Raw genomic sequence first — 13,837 nt, 5'->3', positions numbered from 1 at the left:
CAGCCATTTAAAAATCCAGACTTTGTAACATATGCTAAAAAAACAAGGTTACGCATGTATGAACAATCAATGCACTCTTTAGTGGTACACATTTAAAGCCTCCAATGAAGGGGAAGCAAAACATCTGTTTGAATAGTATATAGAAAAGTCTTTATACCTGCAAGTACATTGGGAAGGAAATTCTATATATCTAATTGCTGCACACATCGCATTCAGTGTGCAACTGCAAACACAAGGAAAGGAACCAGTGTACAGTACTAGTACTGTTTAAATAACACACAAGATTATACATTGCAGCATAATTATTACTACACACATACGTCCTCAGTACATGCTGGTATATAGGTTCTCAAACACACATGCAGACTCAGTCACAATCACTTCACTCATCCTGTCACAAGCAAACACATTCACACCATCCATTCCCACTCACAGTATCTGAAGGCTCTATATAAGGTAGATTGCTATAGTGTTTGGAGCTACCACTTTTTTTTTTCCTTTTTCTTTTATATAAAAGCACATGCTAAAAGATCACGTCCACAGTAATCTTGCAGCAACAGTCGGAATGATCACACAAAAACCAGGGAATGTTAGTGCACACACAAAATTAAGCTAAAAAAAAAATAAAATCTTTGGAGTTCCAATCACACTGTTAGTATAACAATCCCGTAATTGTGAAGACTAGTTATAAGCATTATAATTGATTAAGTCACACAGTGCAAAGTAAGGTCCATTGACCCTTTTGTGTAACGTGTAGGCTGGAAGCCACATGAAGTTCAATATAGTTCATATATACATGTGACCAGGAACACCCAAAACAGATTTGTGCTCTTGGATTGGTCATTCTGAATCACGATGCACTTCTGAAGCATCAGCTCTACAAATTGGGCAGGTACGATTTGCCTGTAAAACCAGAAACAAAAGAGGGTTTACTGTACTGACAAAAACATTGTTAAGGTAATGACTATATGACACTGACAACGGTAAGTACTGAAAAGCAATTCAAGAGTACTCAAAACAAGATAAGACAAAGTGTGCTTATGCCTTTTTAATTTATTTTGTTATGCTAGAGTCGTGTAAGTTTGCCAATTCAAAACTGTGTTTAAAAAAAATAGTGCCCTTTATCTTTTAAGATAAAGCAAAACAGCAAACAAGTGTTTATGTAAGTAATGGTGGTTTTATTAATGCAAATTCATACTTATCATATATTGCAACCAGATGGGTGCAACTAAGAAGCTGTACTGTGTGCTGCAGAGAAACCCGCCAAAACCAGACCATCAACTTTGGGCTAAATGTCCTATCTGATGGTGTCATGTTATCACAAGCTCTACTGATCAGGGATCACATCTCTTCATACTCTGTTTATTCCGTTATTCTCACAGAAACCTGTCAAATAGACTTGGTCAAAGCTGAAAGCAGACCAGGGAAAAAGGGAGGGGGTTTTACTAAAGAGAAAGGAGAAAAAAAAAAAAAAAGAGAAAAGATGACCTGGTGAAAATGTATTCAAGTAAAACACATAAGCAGCCCTTCAGTAAAACAGTCACTGAAAATAAGTCCTGTTACTCGTTTACTTTTATAGCTTCCATAAGAAGACAAGACAGATGAGAAGTAACATTCCTTAAGCTACTAGGAAAGTCCTTCTGCCTTCACATCCCTTTGTCAAATAAAGGCTAATTTCATTTTAGCAAATGATGAGAAAAGGCCTGAAACAAACACGTAACATCTATGATAAAACATTTGATTTGCAAAGGACAGAGTGGATAGAACTCTTCCCTGTCCCAAATTCTTTATTTCTTAGTTCCCAAAATTGCAGAACCAACCACTGTCATCTCCAAGTTTTTCTAAGGTAGACGGATTTTTCAATGAAAATACAAGTAACAGCATCAAGAAATATGGCTCTGCAGGCCAGAGTTCAGAAATCATTGCCACAAATTTCAAATCCAAACAATAAATGCCAAAGAAAGTAACATGTTATTACTTTAAAACATTATTTAATAATGCAAGTTAAAATGAGGGTATATTTTTTCTGTCAATTTACTGTTATTACTGTTTTGTAATTTATATAATTATTATTGCTTTATAGTTTTTGCAAAGCATGGATTGGAGAATCAATTCAAAATTTATTTCTTGCTCTTTCACTAACAGTTTTGAAATTACTCGAGGACAATGCCATTGCTTGGTCACTACTTTGTATTTGCATTATTCTAGATACAATTCAGCTAACATAATATTTAAAATAAAAAGGCATGTTCTTCAAAATTCTATGGATTACTGAGTCATGAAGTATTTGCTTAGATGAATAATGAAGTACCTACTATTTGTAACATGACACAAAGCATTCAGTGGGAGTAATTTCCTGATAGGAATTGCAGAAATAAATCTACTGTCCCAGGATAAAATGAATATTCATGGATACTGCAGCACTGCTTTCTAAGTAACTTTTCAAGATCCTACATGAACATCTGTTTAAAATTAAGGTGCATTCTTGTGCCTTTCAGGAAATTAATTCCTCCTTCCTGGCATTTAACATGACTCTGGTGCAAAAAGAAGAGTAAAGTGGACATAATATTGTAATATTGACCTTCTAACCAGCCACTCCTTCAGGCAAACTTAGTTTTTGTACTGTAAGGAGAGAGAGCTGCACAATGAACTAACGGATTGATTTTTTTATATTTTATAGACATTTATAGCTAAAGTGAACAGCATCTAGAATAATGAACCTGTAGGGCTACTAGAATCCTCGAAAAAGCATTGCACTACTTTGGTGTTAGTCCATCAGAACCAAGTTCAACTATAGTTACAGTTTGTCTTTTCTTATATATAATACAGCATTTCCTATCCAACCATTAAATATAAATATATTAAATATAAAGGCAATTTTTCCTTGTTAACTGGTTCTAAACCTTCAGGCAGAAGACAGATCATATTTTCAAGCTGTCCTTTGGAATGATGACTAACTCTTACTTTACAAAAGAACAGATTTCTCATGTATTCATATTTGACTGAAAGATTTAGGATATGAAGAAATAACCAAATACTGTCTAATATGAGAGTTGACAATACTATGAAAAGCAAAATGACAACCTCCCTCTTGTTAGTTCTATGTCCTCCACTGTATTACATTTTCTCTCACAAGTCTCTAACCTTGCTTAACCAGGGAAGTATAAAGTGGGCAACCTAATGCACTGTAAAAGAACATTTCCTCTCACTTGCTAACACTATCTAAAAAGGTGGTACTGTACATAGCATTATACCAGCCAGGCAGATCAAACCTTCCATGCATAAGCCACAAAACTTTCTTAGATACCTTTTGTTCCATCATCATCAACAGGCAGTGGAATAAGGATTATTTTTTTTAAATAATCAGACGGGATCACTGCCCTCTTATTTAAATCTTCCACTAACAACATGGTGAAACTTAAAAGAATCAGCTTGAGTCCATAGTTCTAGAAGTAGTTCTGGAAATATTCCTAGATAGCAAATACTTTCTTCAGAGAGACAAGATTAAATCAGTAAAACACAGGAACAAACTGGTAACTTTTTTCTTTTTTACCTTGTGGAAAAAACTTACAAGTACTGAAAGCTATGATTTTTTCCTTCCACAGCAGAGTTTATCAACAGGATTTTGGATGGATGATGTGAATTAAATGGATGTGAACATAATTATACTATCAACAGATAAAACAAGTTGTCAAATACATAAAGGAATGGACAGAAGCAAAACTATAGCACAAAATATTTTCCAGTTATCCTCACTTCCAGGTGTTTGCTGCCTAACTGTAACCAAGTTTAGACAGAGGCTGTAAGTAAAACAGGCTCATGGTACAGGTAATTTGTTATAGTTTACAAAGCAAAATAATACTTATTTTCATACATCATCTTCATACCAGTGTAACTAAACCCACATGGTGTAAATATATTGCCTTAGTAATCCTACACTATGATGTTTTAGCCTTGTCTTGCTTATTTTGCATCCAGCTCTGGAATACCTGATGTCAATACAAGCAGTTTTGGGTGGGTATAACTGCACCACTCTTTAGGTTTAGATTGCATATCTTTCACCTCATTCCCACCCACTAGGTGACACTCTTATGCTTATACAGTTTTTCTATGATAAGACAATCTTTAGAAAATGCCACACTTGCAGATCTGTTAGAAAATACATAGCGTCTAGGCTGGCACAAGAACATCATAAAAATGCTATTTCAGCACTTCTACAGTACATCTACGATTATGAAAAAGACGACTAAATCTGCTTTTTTCACTTGACTGTTCTGAATTCTATTTCCAGTTCATTATCAGTTGAAAATATTAAATCTAACTGTAGAACTGCCACTCTGAGTCCCAAAAAAGCTTAATTCAACGTACTTGTCTTACTCTTGAGACCAACGTCAGGTAAGAAAGAGCATACAGACAGGACAAGCATGCATGATACTTCCCTGACATGTTCTTCTAACTTCCAGCAATCTGCAGATCAGGGGCTCTATGAATCAGAGGTATATTTTTTTGCATTAATAGCCTGGAAAGAGCTGTCTTTTTAAAAACCTTTATAATCAATTTTACCTATATGTACCTATAGAATCCATATATACTGATATATTCTATAATATAGAATCCATAATCTCACAGGCTGTGTCAATTATCTTAGTTGTTTTTTTCATAAAATGGAGTGACTACTATCCCGGATACTTTGTCCACAACACAAATGACTTAGGAAATTTCATTCAATGAAAAGACTCAGCAAATCTCTTGTGAACACTCCTCAAGAGGAGTAGGGGGACACTGGAGAATAACACTTGAATATATATAATCTACTCTTAATTTGCAGTTGCTGAATAAAACAGCATACATCTAGGACAATACATTCATAATAGTATGTGTGTGGGTGTGTATGTGGCTTTTTAATCTGACAATAAAACAACTAGGTGTTTACATTCCTCTTGCTGATTCTCAACTATGTAATGGATTCAGATACTGAAGGACACCTGTTCTACTGAAAGTTATGAGCGTTGCTGTGGAAACATTTACGCTGGCCTTAGATTTTTTACCATGTGTACTGTAACCTAAAAGCAGTATCATATCTCAGTTTTAAAAGCCTTCTCATTATTCTTGATACCTTGTTAGCCAAAAGAATGCTGTCAATATTAACTTGATGTTTTCATTCTCTGCACTGAATATTTTAGTCTATGCCTAAGATATGCATTTTCTTGCTTTTATGATGCCATAAAGGCAAGGGGTTTTAATTTCTTTTTCTGAAACAACTGACATCATCTATAAGTCTCTAGGGACTATATCCTGTATTAACATAGGATGATTGCAGTTTCAAGTGTTCTACACAACAGACTACACACAGATTAAACTAAAGCTGAACAGAATAAAACACTGAAAAAAGATGAGCCAAGATGGGGATCAATACCTTGTTGATAGTAGATCTGGCTAATGCAGCTTGTAGAGATGTCTGTGTATCATCATGTACGTACTTGTATTTCCTGTGTTCTTCACACGTTCTGTACTGCTGCTATTTTCACTGTGGTCTTACTGGCCTGCCCTGTTTCTAGATCCTTTATTTTCTGCTCAAATTCTCTTGTAAGGCTGTATCATAGTTTTGTAAAATTATATTTTCTATTGTATATATTGCCTTTTTTATATATGTATATATGCATACACAAATATGTACAAACATAACACGTTTTATTTGCTTGAGAACCTAATGTTATTAACAAAGTGGATGAGGAAGGTATTAGTACTCATTCTTGCTACGCAGGATACGCAAAACAGTTAAAGCCACCATCATCACAGAAACTCTTAATTTGTACTCCTATATTATGCTATTTTGTTTTCAAGTCTTCTTTAATTTCATATATTACTTGAATTCACAGTCATTGTTTTGTGCAAATGGAAAACACAGTAAGATGTGTCAATGAAAATAATTCCCTTCATATTAATTTCTCCTTGAGCCAAAGATTATGAAGAAACATCCTTCATCAATTGTTAGAAAAATGTCATACATAGGCAGTGCTTCCATTCTGTTGTGATTTCTAGCTTAAGTATTAGAAATGTGAAACAAGATGAAGTGGAGCAGCAAAATACCCCCACCCCGTTGCCCCAAACTACATAATGAATCGCTTCTAAGATAGGATTTTTTTTTTTTTTACCTTCAGCCATTTATCGACACACTTGGCATGGAACTCGTGGTTACAGGGTAAGACTCTAAGTAGCTGCCTTGACTCAAAATCACACATGCACACCACACACCTAAAAAAGACAACACAGTTCAAACGCATCCGCTATGTAAGAACAACAAATACATATTCCATACAGAACTTTACAGGTACAACTGCAAGATGGTACCTCTTTTACTGCTTGGATAGGTACAGTTATCTATATCTGTGGTTGAAGTTATGTAGTGTGACAACTTAAACTGAGAATTGTTTTTGTGTTGTGTTTTGTTTTGGGTTTTTTTGTTGTTTTTTTTTTTTTAATCACAAAGCAAGTGCTCCTGCTCACATGATTTCACAGACCCAACCAATAGAACAGATGTTTAATAAAAATTCAAAATGGTGGAGATAATGATCTATAAAGTTCACTCACTACTGATACTAGTAAGTCACACTGAGGGTCACTGAAACTGGAATATCAGAGAAATTACCTTACACTGAAGTTCTAACATTAGACAGCATTTGGTACCAAGTCACTTTAACTACATTCACATCTCTACTCCCCTTTCCACTTAGTTCTGCAGACCTTTCAAACACAGTAAGTTAATGGGCTTTAAAGATAAGAAGATGCACTCTTAAACCACTGACCAAGCTCTATCAGGAGCCTGAAACTGTAACACTTGAAGCTATTTTAACACAGGCTAAATTCCAAGTTGACAATGTCACTTTAATGTCTAGTATGCTGAACAAAACCTAGAACACCTTTCTTTCATTTTAAATTTTTTAATGCTGAGGAACTAAATTGAAATATAGCTAAAAAATGTGAGAATAGATAAAGGTTTTAAAGTAAGGATAAATAGTATTTGATCTGGAAAGCAATCCAAGAAAAAAAAAAAATTAAACTGTTTACTGACATGATTGCTTTTAAAACCCTTCTGACCTAGCTGAGGCTGCAAGTTAGAGAAATGAAAATATAGCCACCTAATTTATGGACCTTTGAAAAAGACCAATGTACTTACAATGTCTGTTCAGATTGGTGGTTGTTTGGATTGAACCTGTAGGATGGAAGCTGTTCAATGTCTGCCTTCGTCAATCCTCGTGGTTTGGCTTCTCCCAGACGTTCTGCCAAATTCAGCAGTGCCTGCAAAACATGGAAACTGGACATTTAAAAATTCACTGCTCAGACAGGCTCTGGTTCCACTGTGGGGCTGCCATTACACCTCACTACCCCAGCTGACAGCACAAAACACCCTTCTACGAGAAATGTTTAGAACCTTAGTTCTCCCCTACAACATAAGCCCCATGAAATTCAGAATTCAACCATCTTTCTAATTATGCAAGATGTTCCCTTCAGGACTTCAAAACATCCAGGACCCAACTTCCAATTAGTCCTATGGCTGCATGCAGAGCTTGGTAAGTATTTTGCTTTTGAAGGGCACCCTCATCCTGCTAGGAAATTAATATTGCTGGGAACCGGAAAAAATCGCCAACAAATTTGCTTCCTAAGAATATGCAAATCTGGTCTTGTGAGAGAAACCAAGAATTTAATGGGACAGGTTCTGATTCCCACTCTACATCTTGGACTAGCTGAATTGAAATATGGAGATTTTATCCCAAATCTGGAAAAAAATACATACCATTAAACTTTAAGCACTTTTTTTTGTTAAATTTTATGTTCATTTTCTATAAGTCAAGCATTGCAACTAAAAGCCTCTGATGTAAATAATTTGCACTGTCGTGTGTGTAACTTGTGCTCCTTCACAATGGACCTAGGAAAAATATCACTATAAACATGATGGAGAACCAAGGCATAGAAAAGTTAAAAGACTTGGTGAAAGCTGCAAACAATATTGATCACAAAGAGATTTCTAACACCGTGAAACCTAGGGCCAAAATTCTCAGAAATAAGATGATGCTTCTGAACTAGCACAGAAGTTATTACAGATGTGCTCATTGTTAAACTAAAAATGTGCAACTACACAGGGCTCTTAAGGGGAGCACAGGCAAAGAGGTGCAAAAATAAGGGTTGATGATGACTGTTTGAAGAGAAATTGAATGGAATCCAATGGTCACAGAACCAGTAAATGGGACTGCTCCACAATTATCTAGGGTATTAAAGAGGGTTCTACATCTATAGATGTGAATTACTGTACCCTCCTAAGGGCCAAGAGGAAAAGGCATCAAGTCAGTTTTATAAACATAAAATTTAGATTAATTAAACCTATGACATTAACACTACTCTGTATTAATACTATTCTGCAAAGTTATGCACATAAAACCAATAACTTACCCCATTCTTTTGAACGTGCTTCACTTCTGCTTGACATTTAAATTAAAATTCAAAAGAAGAAGAGTAGCATGTAGAACATAAAAGCTGAACAATTTAATGATTACTAGCCTGGAAGGGTGGATTCTGGGAAAAAGCAATAAACAAAAAATAAAGCTAAGCACTTCTGATATCCAGTATTGCAAAAAAATCCGAAAAGATGGTTTCTGGATTCTGCCTTCACAGTCATTACCTTTATTTGAAAGGCAAAAGTAGGACTAAAAGCAAAATATACTAAAATTTTATTCCTTGAGCTAACATCTGTTCTTTAAAGGTAGTTTGCACACCAACCTCATAGTTTTCTACCTCTCCATCTTCCACATCCAACTCAAAGCTGAAAGCTGGTCCAACTGCTGGTGGCACTGGAAGCATTGATCTACCATGAGAACAAACAATGATAAGGTTCAGCACCTTGCTGAAGGAATGCATAGAAACAGCTCACAGAGGTAAAGTTACCTTAATGATCCTTCTCAAATCAACAAGTCCTCAGAACTGGTAAAAATGTTAAGTTTGAAGTCCAGAATAGATATTTGAAGTGAAAGAGTCAAAGGAAAAAGCTAATTCTGCCTCTTTTTGATACTGGGAGTGCTACCGTCTTAATTGAATGCATGTCTCAACTGATAATTTCCAATCAAGCTCAGCATTATTACAAAAAACAATCTCTTGACTATCACAGACTATGGACAGCTAAAACTGACAATGAATTGACATTCTCGTTTTACATGTTTTATGTCTTTAAGTGGATAAAACATCAACAAAGGAACCCTAAGTTCACTTAGCTCTCCAATACAAAACCCTTGAAACTTAAGCCTAAAACATACAATGAAGATAAACAGGATATGCTACCGGACTGACTTCCATACTGAAGGGAAGCACAAACTCACTTTCTCATATACTGTGATGTTGGTTAAAGCAGAATCTCTTCAGATAGAGACGCAAGAGAGAGATGTTTTTCTGTTTTTATATTCAACAAGAGTTATATATGCCCCAAGATGGTCCTATGGGTCAAAATTTAATGCGCAGACATAGAAATCACAAATTCACAGCACTAAAATATAATAAAATCCCACTGAAGTCATCAGGAATTACTGTGCCACATTGTGTCCTCAATATACAGGCAGGAAGCTACAACATCACTCTCAGACTGTAAGATGCAAAGTTGAACAACTTCATTGGATCAGATTTCTGGTGCCACTTTCATGCCACTTCTGAAATTGCATGGAGAGAAACTACAGATCTGGTGCCAATGTTTGATTATTTCCTTGTCAATGCCACCTTTGACACCAGACAATAATTTTTTTCCCAAACATTTCATAGTTATTTCAAAACCAGAACTTAGAAGACTAATAAATCTCATGTCATATACTGAAACTCCCTCACAGAGAGTCTACCATAACACATGACAGATAATTCCTAAATGTTAATTGTCCCACATCTCTTCCATAAACAGCTAATAAGAAGCAGAACAGAAATTCAACAACTGTAAGAGATTAGCAGTTCAGCCAATAAAGAGTAACACATCACAGAAAGTTCCCACCCTTGTGTTTCATAATTAAGAACCAAACCAAACGAATTTATTCAGTAAGGGAAGAATCCTAGGACTTTATCCTACCGTGTAACCATGCCTCTGTAAAAGTATTACAAGAACCAAGTTCAAAAATTTGTTGAAGATTTTACAAAGAGTTCAGAAACAAGAGGCTACTGTGCCTCAGAAAAACTACAAAACTACATTGGACAAAATTGTTCACTTATATTTTTCCTTGCTCAAGGGTATATGTTATTCAAAATAAGCTGAAAATTTTACATAGAAACTGAAGTTTTCCTCCTCTCTGGGACAGCTGAACTATACTTGTTCTCTGGTAGAGTCCAACCATAAAAAGTACTGAGACTCTTACTGAGTCATGTGACTTCTTAATAGCCTACATGGAAGTAAATGTACTTTGAACTTACAGGACATAAGGTAATAGGCTGGGATGGTAAGGGTGTGGTGGTATTGGCTGCTGTGATCGGTATCTGCTGCGCCCTGTGAGTCTTCGAGGCATAAAAGGTGGGTAAGTCTGCAAGAAAGAAGAAAATAAGCTTCAACTGGAATTTGTGCAACTGGAACTTGTGTACAGTTCTGGGCTCCCCAGACCAAGACAGAAGTCAACATACTGGAGAGAGTCCAACGAAGGGCCACTAAGATGGGTCTGGAGCATCTCACATGTGAGGAAAGGCTGAGAGAGCTGGGACTGTTCAGCTTGGAGAAGAGAAGGCTCAGAGGGGATCTTATCAATGTATATAAATACCTGAAAGGAGGGTGCAAAGAAGACGGAGCCAGGCTCTTTTCAGTGGTGCCCAGTGACAAGACCAGAGGCAATGGGCACAAACTGAAACACAGAAGGCTCCGTCTGAACATCAGGAAACACTTCTTTACCGTGAGGGTGACTGAGCACTGTCACAGGTTGCTCAGAGAGGTGGTAGTCTCTCTCTCCTTGGAGATATTCAAAAGCTGACTGGACACAGTCCTGGGCAACCAGCTTTAGGTGACCCTGCTTGAGCAGGGGGGTTGGACCAGATAACCTCCCTTCCACCCTCATCCAGTCTGTGAGTCTGTGGTTCAACATTTTGTTTTCTTAATCATGAAATAAAATGAAATCTGAATCTTGAAATGCACTTTCAATAAAGCGTTATTTAAAAAATCCAGCCTCTGCTCAAGTCCGAAAGTACCTCAGCCTCAGTTTGAAACAATTCCCATCGACAAAGATCATACCATTCAATGTGAAAAAGTAGTGACACACAACAGAAATCCTTGCAACCTCTTGTGTGCTTAGTCTACATGCAGACTGGTTTGGGAAACAAGACTTGGAACTGCTGACTCTTTTGTAAATATAAAAGCCCAGCCTTTAGCCTTGGTGTTATTATGCAGGCTTATGCACAAGTGGTTGAGTAAAGAAGCCTTCAAAAAAGAAGTGTTTAAAAAAAGGTATTTTTTAAATTAAAAAACATTTTTTTAATTTAAAAAAGTATTAAAAAAACCTCTTTTTAAAAAATCCCAAACTTTTAAGCAGCGGTGTATATTTACATTCATATTAAAAAAGGGTTGAAGCCTTTCAAGTGTATGTGAAGAGTTTAATCTGTACAATTTCTGCAACTGGACAACACCTAAAGAGACAGTCAAGCCTAAAGCTTCAATGTGTTCTTTCCATGGATAAATCAAAGTTTTTTTGTCATACTGTTTTTCATTCACATGCTAAGCTCTCTACTAGCATATTTAAGTTTTCTTTATATTGTTCAAAATTCCTTGTATTGCCCACTAAAATGGGAACAATACATGGTAAAAAAATTTCCACTTAAAGGCAAACTGTATTTTCCCAGAAATAGAGCACTAAAATTTTTTTAGTAATTTTTAAAACTGAAAGTCACGTACCACTCTTGAATTCATATTTGAAGGCCTTGAGAATTTTTTTTTGAAACAAAGAACACTCGAAGTGTTCTTTGAGTTCTTTTGAGTTTACTTTGTTAGTAAAGACTCAAAAGTCTTTACTAACATATTTTTCTTCTTCCATGTTTGAAATTCAAGAAAACACAAAAGACCAACACCACCAATGACTAACCTAAATCCCCGTAAATGGACAATGGAAACGTTATTAATAAGTAGCCATGGTCATATATAAAATTTACATGTGAATATAAACAAAATGCAAAAGAGCCAGAGTTTTTTTCTTGGAAGTAAGATCTCAACCTAGACATAGCAAATATCAATTTACTGCTTTGTGAATTCTGCAATCCAAAAATATAATTAGAAACTGCTGGGTTCACTGAATGAAAAACAATCAGAAATGCAGCCATTCCATCTTAATTTTAATAAAGTTTTATAAAGATTTAGGATTGCTTTATAAAAGACCATATGATTACTTGTAATACACCTCTTTCTACTCCTCAGCAATATACAACCCAGGACTGAAGCATCAGAGAGGACAAATGCTATGTAATCTGCAAAAAATGGTACTTTATTCCTTATCTTCTTTAAAGACTTAACTTGGAAGTCAAGAAAGCCTCATTCCAACCAAAATCTTTGTGATTACAATGTAACTCATCTAACGAGCATATTAAATAAAATACAAGCACTTTATGGAATTTTTAAGTATCTTTGTCTCCAAAGTGACTCATAGTGACTGAAAACTTCATTGAAAAACTGTACATCTTTAGTTTAACAATGAGCTGATTTTTTTTTTTAATGTTGGAGACTTATTGGAACCTTTACAAAAACTGCAGCAAACAGTTGTGTGATCTCAAGGAGTCTAATTAAAGAGAATTTATCTGTATATTCTGTAGTAACAGGGCCTAAAATTTCTTTCTCATTTAAAATTTTAAATAACAATATTCCTTTAAAACCTTCTGTCAACCTGATGCACAGGTTAAGCATTAAAAAAATTCAGAGCATATACTTGACTTCTAGTTATTTCTTCAAGCATTACACAGGCAGGAAAGGTCTTCTCAAAAAAAAAGCCAACAACCCACACAGAACAACAACAAAACTCTCAGGACTAATATTATTGCAGATGGAAGTGCACCACAAAGATCCTAGTGGTAGCACAGATACTGGACACACCACAAAAGCACAAACTTCAGCACAGACTTGATCCTGCACCAGGTTTAATTTTTTTTGTGCTACTGCAGTTGAACTGCCTGTAGATTCCCCAGAAAGTTGTCTGAAAGCAAGCTTGGCTGCCTGTAAAACATGGTGCAGTCTAAATTATGGAAGCACTCTCTACAACTGCTTGCCTGCAAATTACAAACACTCTGGAGAATAACTATTTTTAAAGCATTTTAGCTTTCCTGACTTGTGGAAACTCAACATATGATGAAGAATTAGCTAAAAGTGACAGAAGCTTTTCTAAACTGTAATAATTAGTTTCTGCAGTAGAAGTCCTGGACTGTGTGGTAACATGGAACGCTGTCTAAGTAACTGCTCTGACACTCTGCAGATAATGTTATCAGAAATCATTTGCTGGTATCATTAAGTTACCCTTAATTTCTTTAAAACCAGCTTAAAGAAAACGCTACGGTGTGCAGCTATAGCCAGTAATGGAATACAACAGCAAGAAGTGCAACTTTTCCACAAAATGTACTATAGAATAAAGATCAAGAATGTTAATGCAGCATGAATGAAAGTGTAGCACAGAAAACAATACTTACTACACCAAACGACACCTCCTGGTGTAAAGGATCGTGGGTTAAGAATTGGAGAGGAGCTGAGGGAGGCAATGTTGGTGGATGGGATGAGGGAGGATATGTAAAACCTCCTACAGGAAGATGTTCTCCAAGCAGTTCTACTTCATTTTCTATCCTTTGAAGTGGCTTTGGGGGG

The 13,837-nt window shown here is 35.8% G+C and overlaps 1 protein-coding gene across 1 annotated transcript in view; it reads right to left on the bottom strand.

Moving 5' to 3' along the window:
* Positions 1–450: 450 nt before the first annotated feature.
* The window catches only part of RNF38 (ring finger protein 38), a 42,122-nt gene continuing 28,735 nt past the window's right edge, over positions 451–13,837 (bottom strand). The window contains exons 6-11 of the mRNA XM_010288079.1: positions 13,666–13,827; positions 10,435–10,541; positions 8,776–8,860; positions 7,178–7,299; positions 6,156–6,255; positions 451–903 (exon numbers count right to left, since the gene is read on the bottom strand). Of these exons, the coding sequence (XP_010286381.1) occupies positions 841–903; positions 6,156–6,255; positions 7,178–7,299; positions 8,776–8,860; positions 10,435–10,541; positions 13,666–13,827 (639 nt within the window). The 3' untranslated portion in view covers positions 451–840. The remainder of the gene's footprint in view (positions 904–6,155; positions 6,256–7,177; positions 7,300–8,775; positions 8,861–10,434; positions 10,542–13,665; positions 13,828–13,837) is intronic.

The sequence above is a fragment of the Phaethon lepturus genome, unplaced genomic scaffold (genome assembly GCF_000687285.1).
Source record: "Phaethon lepturus isolate BGI_N335 unplaced genomic scaffold, ASM68728v1 scaffold8575, whole genome shotgun sequence".
Classification (NCBI taxonomy): Eukaryota; Metazoa; Chordata; class Aves; order Phaethontiformes; family Phaethontidae; genus Phaethon; species Phaethon lepturus.
This window is presented reverse-complemented; position numbering and strand designations above follow the sequence as displayed.